The 12,941-nt window shown below is 39.9% G+C and overlaps 1 protein-coding gene across 1 annotated transcript; it reads left to right on the top strand.

The window, feature by feature from the left end:
* Window positions 1-1,002: 1,002 nt before the first annotated feature.
* On the top strand, window positions 1,003-12,732 carry ndc80 (NDC80 kinetochore complex component). Its single transcript, XM_084945667.1, has 17 exons — window positions 1,003-1,130; window positions 1,590-1,688; window positions 2,036-2,119; window positions 2,457-2,583; window positions 2,777-2,949; window positions 3,110-3,212; window positions 3,362-3,448; window positions 3,651-3,744; window positions 4,444-4,544; window positions 4,645-4,789; window positions 5,057-5,262; window positions 5,513-5,662; window positions 6,751-6,840; window positions 6,955-7,047; window positions 7,302-7,432; window positions 9,100-9,202; window positions 10,523-12,732. Exons 1-17 carry the CDS (start codon window positions 1,123-1,125, stop codon window positions 10,649-10,651), a joined length of 1,923 nt encoding a protein of 640 aa, XP_084801793.1. The 5' UTR covers window positions 1,003-1,122; the 3' UTR covers window positions 10,652-12,732.
* The last annotated feature ends 209 nt before the right edge of the window (window positions 12,733-12,941 follow it).

Here is a 12,941-nt window from a genome sequence, read left to right as displayed (position 1 = left end):
GTGCCAAATCACAACAACAGTCACCTCAATGCACTTTATATTGTAAGGAAAGTACCCTACAATAACATGGACAAAACTTCAACAATCAGATGACCCCACCTATGAGCAAGAAGTTGGCAATGGTGGGAAGGAAAAAACTACCTTTAAATGGGAAGAAACCTTTGGCAGAACCAGGCTCAAGGAGGTGCAGCTGTCTGCCAGACCACTTGGAGATGAGTGGAGGGGACAAGAGAAACGGCACGCTATGGAAGAGAGTCAAGTCGTGTTGTAATCTATAATAACTAATTAAGTTTTTTAAATAAACGCAGAAAGTGAAATGCAGCGAGTAAAGAAGAAACACTCGGTGCATCATGGGAAGCCTAGGCCCTTTCCAATCTTCTGTTGTCCAATTTTGTGCCCTTGGGAACTGTAACCCCCTTAGTATCCTGTTCTTAACTGATAGCAGTGGCACCTGGTGTTGTCTTCTGCTGTAGTGTGTAACCTATGCTGTATAGACTGTCTATGCAAACAAGCTTGTAAATAGAAAAAAATAATATTGAGTTGAACTGAGTTCCGGTTTTTGTGTGGCGTCTTGGTAAAGTTGCTCTCCTGCATACATTTCTTGTAACAAGGCATTATTTGAGTTACTGTTGCCTTCCTACCATGCCGAAGCAGTCTGGCCATTCTTTGACCTGAAATGAACTAGGCATTTTCTCTGCTGCTCACTGGATATTTTCTCTTTTTTGGACCATTCTCTGTAAACCCTACAGATGGTTTTGCGGGAAAAACCCAGCAGATCAGCTGTTTCTGAAACACGGAGCACCCTTTCTGGCACTATCAATCATGCCGTTCGGAGTCACTTATAGCACCTTTCTTTCCCATTCTGATGCTTACTTTCAACTATAGCATGTCACCTTGAGCGTGTCTACATCTAAAATATCTAAAACCTGCAGGACAGGCCTGGAGTTCCCCAATCCGATCGAATCCGTAGACGCGGCATCAATCCGAGCGGGACATTCTTGGACTAAATGGCTCTCCGTACTGCTGTGATGTCACCACCCCCCAGTATTTGTATGGTTTTTTGGCGGGGTGGGCAAATCTGCTCGGAAGTTTTGTTCATTTTGTAAACACAACTGACAAAAAATGGAGCGGTAAGTTAAACTTTGGCCAAGAAAATAAGTGCCAAACAACATTCTGATAAAATATAATGTTTCTGGTCACCTAAGCTAACGAAGTTCAAATTCATTTGCTGTCATTGTTTGCGGACGTTAGCGGCCGTTAGTTTAAACGTTGTCGCAGCGGTTAATTCAACAATGTTCACAACTATAACACTATTTATCGAGTAAACACGACGTATTCGTGGTATTGGGTTAGGTCTAGTGAACTTCGAGTCTCTGAAATATTACAGAAGTTACGGCGCTAGTTAGCAAACACTGCTACTTCATTACGTTCCTGAAGTGTATGTCAACCTTAACGGAGAGTTGTCATTCATTTACAAATGTGGCCAACATGCTCTCCTTAATGGGCGGTGTTGTGTAATCGGCGAACAGTTGTGAATCACTAGAGTGTCTTTCATAAAACATGTTCCCATTTTGTGATACTTTCCCCAGTGTAAGGCTGAGTCGAGTCAAAGGGAGCAGACCATCGGAGCAGTCGCTGCGAGTGCAAGACAGCAACAGGATGAGCTTGATGTATACGACGCCTCAGAGGTTTGTTTAAAGAAACTTGACCTGTAATAAATTCAGCTCTACAATTACACTACTTAGTTCACTCATCTATTTGATAAACAGCTGATTGTTGTAACCCAATGCTTTTAATAAGGGGTTGTCTCCACAACATTAAATTAACATAGCTTAATTTGGACCACACAGTCTGTTTAGAAATGCGTTGTGACAGACTGGGACTTATTGGTTTGGGTTATATGTGATATTGTATACATGGGGTAAAGCAGGGATGGGGAAGTTATATTTATTAACTCATGAAGAAAGATGGCTCACTAGGTATTAGCAAATTAATTATTCAAGTTTTTAAAGTTTTTTTTTTTCTTTTTTCACAGTAAACAGCCTTCATTTGGAAAGCTCAACATACCAAAACCGCAGTCTGGGACCTCTGAAAGACGGACCAGTTTCTTTGGTCCGAGGTATGTCTGAATTTTCCAAAACTTGGTTACACTGTTGCTACAAAATGACTACTTTTGTAAAATCCTCAGGTGATTGGGCTTAGATATTAGCTTAGATATTAGAAATTTGAAAATAAAATGAAGATTACAAACGTTCCTGAAACAAGTAAAAAGTGGAATAAGTTAATTAACCCACTCAGGGTAAAATGACTGACGTATCTTAAATTTAAAAAATATATTTATGCTTTTTCATTTAAAAAAAAAAAACAATTCTCTGCAATGCCTTGATTTAAGTGTGAATATATTGTAACTCTCTTTGTAAATTAAAAAATAAAACTGCTCTTTGACATTTTAACAGGACTAGTGGAGTCGGCATGCCTCGCAACAGCACCATGTCAGGGTTTGGAGGAACTGAGAAGATAAAAGATGCTCGACCTCTACACGATAAGTCTTATGTTCAGCAATGCATCAGGCAGCTGCATGAGGTAAAAACATAAACTGTGTCTGTGTAAGGTGTACTGTGAAATAAGGGACTGCAACATGCACCTTATTTCATTTAGCTGCTTAGCATTTTTACCACACCTCTGATGGATACGTTTACCACACAAGGGGTCTTAAATGATTGCAGAATAAATTTTAGTTTGTATTTTAACAGTGTATTTCTTTCATATGATCTAGTTCTTGACAGAGCAGGGTTACCCGGGCACTTTGTCATCCAAGACCCTCCAGTCTCCATCCACCAAGGAGTTTGTGAAGATGTTTGAATTCATCTACTGCCAGCTAGACCCAACCTTTGAGATGCCAAACTCAAAAGTTGAAGAGGAGGTTCCTGCTCTCTTTAAAACCTTGGGGTAAAATGTGTAGTGTTAACAGCTGTTGTTGTTGTTGTTGTTAAACCCCCTCCCCGCACTTAAAAGAAAAAGTTAAAGGATATATTATGAAATATCTTGTCTCATTTTCTGTAGTTTAAGAAACTTTCCTGACTTGCTCTGTTTTGGCATCTTGTTTAAGGTACCCATTTGTTCTCTCCAAGTGTTCCATGTATTCTGTTGGAGCTCCCCATACCTGGCCTCAGGCTCTGGGGGCTCTCATGTGGCTTATTGATAATGTCAAGGTGAGAAATGACATTAAATCTTCAAGTACATTGGACCGTTATCTTTTAAAACAAAGTTCACATGCACTAAATATAAAAATGCCCCACAAGAAAATGTGGAAGCTAAAGGTCAGCATGTTTTCTTTATTTTTAATGTGTTTCTGCATCAGATCAACTGGAGTTTGAGCAAACAGGAGCTGCTGTTCAGTGACTTCTGTGAAGGCGAAAATATTGAAGAAGGTGCTGAGTTCAACAAGGTACAGGAACTTTACAGTGTGAAAACTATGAAAAATAAAATCATGTATACTGACAGGTTAAGAAAGTGGTGTAAGCCCACTTTATATAGTTACTGGCACTCTACATTTTGTAGCCAATCATGTGTCGTGTCTGTGTTGTTTAGCAAAGCTAGTGTGATTATTATATTGTAAGTTTGTCTTAATGTTCTTTCTTCATATGTAGCTCTTCCTGGACTACACAGCTGAGACATATTCCAAGTTCATGCAAGGTGATGACACATTTGAGGAAGAAGATGAAGCATTCCTCGTTAAACTAAGTAAGAACAACATCTCTGTGTAAAATTATTCTCCATACAAAAGGAGGGAATATGTAATTGTCTGTAGTTGTTTTTCTGTCTGTTTTTTAGTAGTCTGGTGTCCACAGTCGTCAAGATATTATTTTTAGATTTTGTGGAGATTTTGTAGATACCAATAATAGCTTGAGCGCTTTTATTTGATAAAGGTCACACTAAATGATGTGAAAATTGGTAAAAATGTTATATTAACCACTCTTTATGGATCTTCTTTAAACTTCACAACAGTATACTTGGCCTTGGGGGACATGATGTCAGATGTCTATTCATATTAATGTACAGAATTCACCTGCTTTTATTTATTTATATATATATATATATATATATATATAAAAATGTTCTTCCTCTACCCCCCCCATTTTTGCACATGTCGAGGAGTGTGTCAGGTTACATTTCACTGTGTGTTATACTTGTATAACTATGCATGTGACAAATAAAGAACCTTGAACTTGAAACATGAGTACTCAGGTTAGCTAAGCATTTGGCCTTGATTTTCCTGTTAACCCAGGTGGTATTCTTAATTCAGTGACATTTGTCTAAACTGCACCTACAAAAAGGCAAAAACTGTGTCTGATTTAATTTGCCTGTTATCCCCTTTAATGCACTGCACCAAGTGCTGTCTGAAAGGCTTTTAACGAGGATAGTGTTTGCTTGTGTTCACAGAGAAGCTTTACAACGTTGACGAGGCCCTGCTGGCCACAATGGAGGAGAAACACAGAATCCTTACTGATGAGGTTGAAAAACTGGAGAAGGAGAGTCAGACTGTAATATTTTTTTTTTTCATTTTTCCCCTGTATTTTGTCTTTAGGCTGGAATGCATTGTGTACCCAGTTGTGTTGACGTGTTCTGTCTCCTCCTGAGCAGGACCGTCTTATGACGAAGAGGATGGAAAAGATGAAGCTGCAGGCAGATCTCAAGAAACTCCAGAGCTACCGTGCCAGCTTGGACTCTTTTAAAGACAACCTGGAGAAAAAAGACTCAGAACTGAATGCTGAGCTGGAGACTTCTGGTAAATAACACATTTGATCTAACCATGTTAGCAAGCCACGTCTTTGTCAGAAAGCACTGGATTCTGTGATTATGTGATTATATCTGGATTAGTCAACTTAACAATGTTTGTCTTTAGAGTTACTTAAATTAAGCAAAGACTGCACAGTATTCAGGTTCAAAGTGGTAGATGGTTATTGAAGGTAAGATAAGAGTGGTGTGGTCAGTGGGAGTTACTGACTCCTGAATATTAAACATATAGTGAACATTTTTTGGTTATTGTTTTTAGTCAGCCACCTGGAAACTCTAAAACATGAGAGGAATGAACTGCAGCACCTCCTGCAAAATCAGAAGTTTACTCCAGCTGATGTTGAGAGGATCAACAGAGAGAAGAGGGAGCTTCAGCAGACCATCTCCAGTCTCACCAAGTCTCTGGAGAACGCTGAGCAGCATAAGTGGAATGAAGAGATTGCACTGGCCAAAGTGAAAGAGAAGGTACTATTTACATCTTGTATATGTGCAAAGAGGGGCAGCTGTAGTCCTGTTTGGTTAGCTGGTTTTGAGTAAATGTTTACATTTTAGGAAAATATTATTTAGTGCATCTGTGTCAGTGTTCTACCCGTTTTATAGTCTGGGTAGACTGTTGACATCAAACATTCATCATCATTTTAAAAACAGTATCTGTGGTTTTTACTTTTTTTTTCTCCCTTTTCTTTTCCATCAACACCAATCCTCTGTGTTACAGGCAGAGTTGAAGCTGGCAGAGTACCACAAGCTGGCACGTAAACTGAAGCTGATACCGATTTCTGCAGAGAACGCCTGTGGTCACGATTTCGAGATCCGGCCTTTTGAATGCGGAGCTGGCAGCATGGTTCAGTGTAAAACACAGATACAGGTGACTCCAGTTAATATTCTGTTTACACAGCTTTTTACAAGACCAAATCTTAAGAAATTCACCAGACACAACTTATTTCCTTATTGACCAGCTCTTTATCCTCTCGAGGATACTTGAGGGTGCATGGGAGTTTGCCCAACCAGTCTACATGTGTTTTGTGGACTTGGAGAAGGCATTCGACCGTGTCCCTCGGGGTGTCCTGTGGGAGGTGTTGCGGGAGTATGGGGTGTCTGGCCCATTGCTACGGGCCATTCGATCCCTATACAACCGTTGCAAGAGCTTGGTTCGCATTGCCGGCAATAAGTCGGACTCGTTCCCGGTGGGTGATGGGCTCCGCCAGGGCTGCCCTTTGTCACCGGTTCTGTTCATAATTTTTATGGACAGGATTTCTAGGCGCAGCCAAGTGGCGGAGGGCTTTCGCTTTGGTGGCCTCAGAATCTCATCTCTGATTTTTGCGGATGATGTGGTTCTGTTGGCTTCATCGGGTGAGGGCCTCCAGCTCGCACTGGAGCGGTTCGCAGCCGAGTGTGAAGCAGCGGGAATGAGGATCAGCACCTCCAAATCTGAGGCCATGGTTCTCAGCCGGAAAAGGGTGGAGTGCCCACTCCGGGTTGGGGATGAGTTCCTGGCCCAAGTGGAGGAGTTCAAGTATCTCGGGGTCTTGTTCGCGAGTGATGGGAGAAGGGAGCCGGAGGGGCTCAGAGAAGAGCCGCTGCTGCTCCACATCGAAAGGAGCCAGCTGGGGTGGTTCGGGCATCTGACAAGGATGCCCCCTGGGCGCCTCCTGGGTGAGGTGTTCCAGGCATGTCCCACCGGGAGGAGGCCCCGGGGCAGACCCAGGACACGCTGGAGAGATTATATCTCTCGGCTGGCCTGGGAACGCCTTGGTGTTCCCCCGGATAAGCTGGAGGAGGTGGCTGGGGAGAGGGAGGTCTGGGCCTCTTTGCTTAGGCTGCTGCCCCTGCGACCCGGCCTCAGATAAAGCGGATGAAGATGGATGGACAACTTATTTCCCACTAATTAAATATACTTCCATATTCAGGTTGTAGCTTTACATGATGGTGTTTCTGTGTAATTGTTCTGATCAGATGCAACTAAGAAAGTTGGTTGGAGATGTTGAGGAGGAGAACAGTCGATTAACCAACATGAAACTCAGTTTGGAGGAGTCTTGTGAACAGGTAACAAAAATTTGATAGTGCTGTATCATATCTGTTACTGGTATTTGTGAAGTAGTCACATATTAACCTGTTTGCACGGCAGCATTTATAATTTGTGTTATTTTTGTCTGTTAGGTAAATTCTATCATCATGGATAAGACCAATGATCTGAAGCAGCTGAGAGAGCAGATCCGCAAGCTAGACGAACGATGGGAGGGAGAAAAGCAGGTATTGTCCCGTATTCTGCAACACGACAGTGAAAGTTTCCACTGAACGAAATTATACCCATGTTAATAAAATATAGCTTTGTAACTCCCAAAGAGCTATCAACGCTTCAAACTAATAAACCCATTCATAGTGGAAAAAAGACACTTTCTCCTAGGAAAGGGAGGAAATATTTTTTCTTCTCCTGGGCAACAACCTAAGAAGAAAATGCACAATAGTTTTTCATAAACATGTTGCCGTGTTGTATGTTTGTATAGGAGCTGGCCCGAGAGGAACAGGAGTGGGCGGCAGAGATGGAGTCTGTGGAAAACCACCGTAAACTTCTCGAGAAGAAAGTTAATTATGGTTATGATGAGTCTGTGCAGCAGCTGAAAGCAGCACAGCAACAGTAAGCAACAACAATATATGTACCATATTTCCATTTCTTCAAGATTCTTCTTGCTATAGAGATTGACAGACCACGTGACTTTCGCGCATTGCTTTGTGGGTACCCGTGGCAACAAAATCAAAACACTGCATCAAGCGCTAGTATTTCCAGCACCGGTAATCATTAATTCTGCGGTTTTAATCCCTACTTGCATTTTATTTGGCCCCAAAACAGTTATGTAAAAAACGACGGAGAACACGGCAGGTCCATACAAAGACAGACTTGATGAAAAGGCAAAAAAAAAGTATGAGGAAAAAAATCAAAGGAGTGAAAGGGTCAGACCCATACGAGCATACAGAGTGGAGTAAGGACGTTAGCGTGCTGCCCAACTTTCATCACGCACATATTTATTATTATATGGTCCTAAGTTTTAGTACATACACTCACAAAATGTTTAGTAACTTCAGACCCCTGCAACAAGCCCAGGTCCAGTTTACTTTGGTGATTTGGACTATTCCATTTCACAGCTGTTGTTAATTTTTTTCCCTTTATCTCCTGTACAGGCAAACGCAATCTATTTGTCGTTTCAGGTTGTAGTATTACACAACATTTTCAGATCTAATAGAAATAAAATGGGTGTTTCGTAATTCATTCAATTTATTGTCTTTATTTATAACTGGCATTATTGTTTCATTCTATTATAGAATCTTACAAGAAAGAAGCAAAATTGTATTCCATTGTGCTTTATTAGCCGCTTCGGTAAAAAACAAATCAACAATGCAAAAAACCAAAAAAACAACAACAAACAATGCAAAACAACATACTGGAAAACAGTTATTCATCACTTGATTGCTTCAATACAACACTTGGGCACATATATGTGGGACTTTTCGTGGCTGTTTTGATATCGCTCTCTCTCTCTTAACCGATCAAATCTCGCTGTGGTAGCAGCTTTAAACTCGTATGACCCAGGTTGATAGAGGAGGCCCAGTCTGGATCGCATTCCAGCATTTTGTAGGCTGGTTTTCCTACAAAACACAACAAACATTAGCCCGCAAAGCCACAGTAAACAAAGCAGCATAGCACAACGAATTCAATTCAAATCAATATAAGACTTATTTGTAACCTACATCAACAATTATGTTATGATAAATTGTGTAATAACTACTACAAAACACTTATGTGGAAATGCTTGGAGCAGACTAACATGTGAGCTGGAGTGTTCTGGGACGTTATATTTGGTCTTTGAATGGCTGCAATCCAGGCCATCCGTCGGCTCTTTGTTACTTCGGAAACGTGGCTTAAACAATTTCTCTTCCGCGACGTAATCCAATAACAACCGATCTCTTTATCCGTCGGCTTCCCGTGGCTGTCATGCGACCGGCTATTGTAGTTAATAATACAACAGCTTCTTGCCATTTTTTGTGTTTCTTTTTATGGCTGTGTGACTGTTTTCATGTGAAAGCCTGCGTGCGCTAGTACCGCTTGCCACTCGCTCCCAGAATCCTTTGCTGTTTTACCCCTGAATGACGTCACATTTTCAATCTCTATATATTCAAAATCATCACAAGTAGTCCTGAAAATACAGATTCATCATCATCATTTAATGAAACAAAGGTGAACTTTATTGTGAATGATGTGTCTGTTTATTCCAGTTGATGAGATTTAAGACTTGTTTCTGTCACAAGGTACCACCTCGTGCTGCAGGAGACCAATGAAGAGAGGCGAACAGTCGCTAACAACCTGGCGTCTGTTTTTACCACAGCTGCCAACCACTTGTCAATTACAGAGGTAACGTTCCTACAGCTCTCTCTTGTTCTCCACAAGAGAGTGTCTCAGGACATGAGCTTAAATTTACACAAAGCTGTGAGTTTCTGACGGTACAAAACATTCATTTTACATCAAAGTAAAAGGCAAAAGCACTATGATTTTAGGTTTCCCTGCCGTTCTTCCCCAGAAACATCACAGCTATAGGACAGATTAGATTATACTTGAAGTGTCTGTGCCTTACATTTATAACAATGGATAATACTAATACTAATACTGAACTTCAATTTGATTTGTACTAAATGCATAAGGAAAAAAAAAATGTACAACTACAAAGAATCTGTATAGAATAACTGAACTATCTAAATCTGTTTCTGAATTTGTATTTTTGTAATACTTTTATATCTTACACATGAATTATACTTCTGCATCAGATCTACATCATAACTTGCGGCATAACTGGAACCCCATTTTAGTCCTGCTACATAACCTGATGTGCACCTCCTGAAAAATGCAACTACATGTTGGGTCAACGCATACCTCAACCACTGCAATGGTGTGGAAGGTTTAGGTGTGGGTATATAAGTTTCCGGTTACCACGCAAGTTAGGATGTGCATTTCTGGCAGAAGTCTAAAGCTGTAGACCCCAATCACACAATTCTAGAGAGACCAGTCAGTGAACATCTGGCAACATGTGGCTAGAAAGGGAAAATGTGTGTTCCATAGCAGGTTGCCAGTGATTGCTGGAGTTTAATGGCTGTCCCAAATCCCAGTCACACAAGCCTAGAGATCTGTCAGTGACCCCCTGGTACCCAGCAGAAAATGCTGACTTGTGTGGAAACACTTACATTATTCGCCAAATTGTAATGAAACTAAAAAGTGCAAACTGGCAATGGTGAATGTAGAAGAAGCTGAACATCGAGAAATGTGTTGCTTTCAGCTGTAATGCACAGCTTTTGCTTTGAAGATTAAATTCTTCATTTTTCAGTTTGCATCACTTTTTTTTTAGGTTTTATTACAGCTTGGAGCGTAAATAACAAGTTTTTGTGTATAAATTAGCATCTTCCATGCAAACTACAGGCAGTCACAGCAATCCACTGGGAAAAAGCAGGTTTGTAGTGCAGCACCTTCTTTGCAACCAATTTCTGGAAATGGCCACTTGCAGGCATCGTCGAAAACACATTTTTCTATGGCAACGGGGGGGGGGGGTTGCCAGGGTTGCCGACCAGTTTCTAGGCCTGTATGGCTGAGGCCTTAATGTGAATCTGTAAAAAACGCAGCAATATTTATGCTGCATATTACTTTGTACCCTCACCGCTGTCTCCTGTGCTTCCTCTACAACAGAAATGCCTGGAGGATCTGCACAGCAGAGTGCAGCGGATCTGCTCAAAGGCTGTTGAAGAAGACGAGGCTGCCATTCAGAAGCTCCAGGAAACTCTTAAGGACTTCATGTCCAAAGCAAAAAATGTATAAAGGTGGCATGAAGATGGCAAGCAGAGATGATTATAAGTGTTTGGATTTCCTGTTATTTGTATTTTCAAAGTGTTCAGATCTTAGGACAACAGAGAAATGGAGTTATTCATTTGGACTTGACAAACTCTGAAAGAATATTAAATGGGTTAACACATTTTTACAAATCTGAATGATTAAAAAAGATTCCAAGTTATTGTTGTTTTTTTTTTTTTTCAGTAGTTGTCCATGTTTGTGTATTTCCATATGTTTGCGTGTTCTGTCTTTCTATATAAATGTTATTTACACAGTCAAGCTTAATTGAAACCCCTAACTTTTTTTATTATTGTAGTTTGTTTGTTGAGGTTTTTTTTTTTTTTTTTTTTTTTTTTTTTTTTTTTAAAATTGAGTATTTTTAGATAATTATCGTAGAACCTACCAAAAGGAGAAAAATGTCTTCCATCTCATTTGTAACACAGCCTGATCAGCATTCCAGACTGATCAGTTGTCTCACTTCATGTGTGACTGCATCGCGTTGTTTCCGGTCTCGCACATTGAGATAATGTCCTGTGTTATGATTGGCTATAATTTATCAAAGACAACCTGCTTGAGTCCCACAACAAAGTTGTGGCTCAAGAAGAGATGTGATGATCTGTGAATGCATCCCTGCTGAAACTACAGAGCAGCAGCTAAAATAACAATTGACATTTTTAAATAGTTGGGATGGGGGGGGTTACATAGATTTGCGATACTGCAAATAAACTTTTAGCTCTTAAGTTATATTTGATATAATAAAAGATGAAAATTTAAAAGAAATGTAGCGCTTGTCCTGTGCTGAATCTGTAATCGACATGTAGAATTTTAGTCCTCATTGCGATCATGTACCTCAGAACTTATGTTGTATTGAAGCCACTAGATGGCAGCACACACCACCAGCTGCTCAAATGTTTCAAGTTGCTTCTCGCCTGACTGAAAAATGAGATCACTAAAACAATGATGCTTTTATATAATGGTGGAAAAACTGAATTTATTACCTCCATATTCTAGTGAACTTCAGAAACACTGACAGCAGATTTACTGTTGAGTTCTCTCTGTCTTTGTGTAAAGGCAATTTCTTCAATACAAATCTAAGTAATGTTAAGTCTTTATCGATTTTTTGGTTAATCAATATGGATAAGATAAGGAAATGAGCATGCGTACTCTGTTTATTTGGATGCATTTCTATTTTACAAACCTTTTAAAGCGGTGAGTTTCCAGTCAGATATCGGATCAGGAAATAATTAGTTAATGGACAAACATCAGGAATAGTTTCCATTTGTGTCAGACTCATTTATTCTATTTTTTGCCGAGCACATTAATGTATATAGGTTCCACATTATCAGCCAAAGCCAAAACTGACTGGATCATTAGTAAATGAAACGTTTGTTATTGAAGTGAACATGTTCTGCTCTTCTGGCAGAAGCATTTATTGCAAATGCTGAAGCAAAGTTGGCAGTGAGGACACAAACAGGAAGTGGTACATATCTCTCTTCACTGCTTTCTCCAGAAATGGTCAGCATAGCTTAATGTACCTGTTTCCAATTAACTACATACTTGGCATCCAAATATTACTTTTTTTTATTTTTTTAGCATCGATACTTAGTCCAGATATTAAATCCAGATACCCTGTGGTAATCTGCATACTTCAAACTGCAATTCTGGTTTACTTTAGGTTTTGAAAACACATTCTGAGGAGCTTAAAATCTTTTTCTATGGTGTAATATCGCTCGCGATCCAGGATTTGTCAAACTGTCTCAAAGCTTTAGCGTTTACAGACTCAACGGATCCTTCTAAAATAAAGATGTCTGTTTTTCTGATTCACTCTCCCTTGCTGCACATGGTGATGTTGATTTATGATTTCACACAAGCACATCTTTTTCCAGTTCTCATGTTGTTGTGAAACCGAAGCTGCATGTGTTGTTCCTGGTTTGTGGGTGTCTTAGTGAAAAACTTTAATGGTTCTGTAGCTGCTGAAAAAAGGAGGTGGCATCTGTGTGTGTTACTTTTGGACTTGTTGCTCTAATTCTGAGTGATGGCTAGTTCATTAAACCAGCTGGTTAATTCAATATCATATGTTTGTCAATTCTTTGAGTTTTTTTTAAAAAAAAAAACAAACCAAAAACGGCTTAGCCTTTAAGATATAATGGTTTCCTGCTTTTCTTTTACATCTAGGTTTTGCACATCCTTGCAGTATAGTTATTATAGCTTAACCAATTTATCAAATATCTGCAAAAAAAATCAGAAATTAAAACAATGGTTTGTTGCAATCGCCCAA

The sequence above is a fragment of the Perissodus microlepis genome, chromosome 12 (genome assembly GCF_051167445.1).
Source record: "Perissodus microlepis isolate ML-2025 ecotype Zambia chromosome 12, ASM5116744v1, whole genome shotgun sequence".
Taxonomy (NCBI): Eukaryota; Metazoa; Chordata; class Actinopteri; order Cichliformes; family Cichlidae; genus Perissodus; species Perissodus microlepis.
Note: the sequence above shows the minus strand (reverse complement) of the source record. Positions and strands in the feature narration are given on the sequence as shown.

Coding starts and splice junctions, on each gene's coding strand:
- ndc80 (XM_084945667.1), top strand. Junction 3,449..3,650: donor AAGGTGCTGAGTTCAACAAG/GTACAGGAACTT, acceptor CTTCATATGTAG/CTCTTCCTGGACTACACAGC. Junction 7,048..7,301: donor GATGGGAGGGAGAAAAGCAG/GTATTGTCCCGT, acceptor ATGTTTGTATAG/GAGCTGGCCCGAGAGGAACA.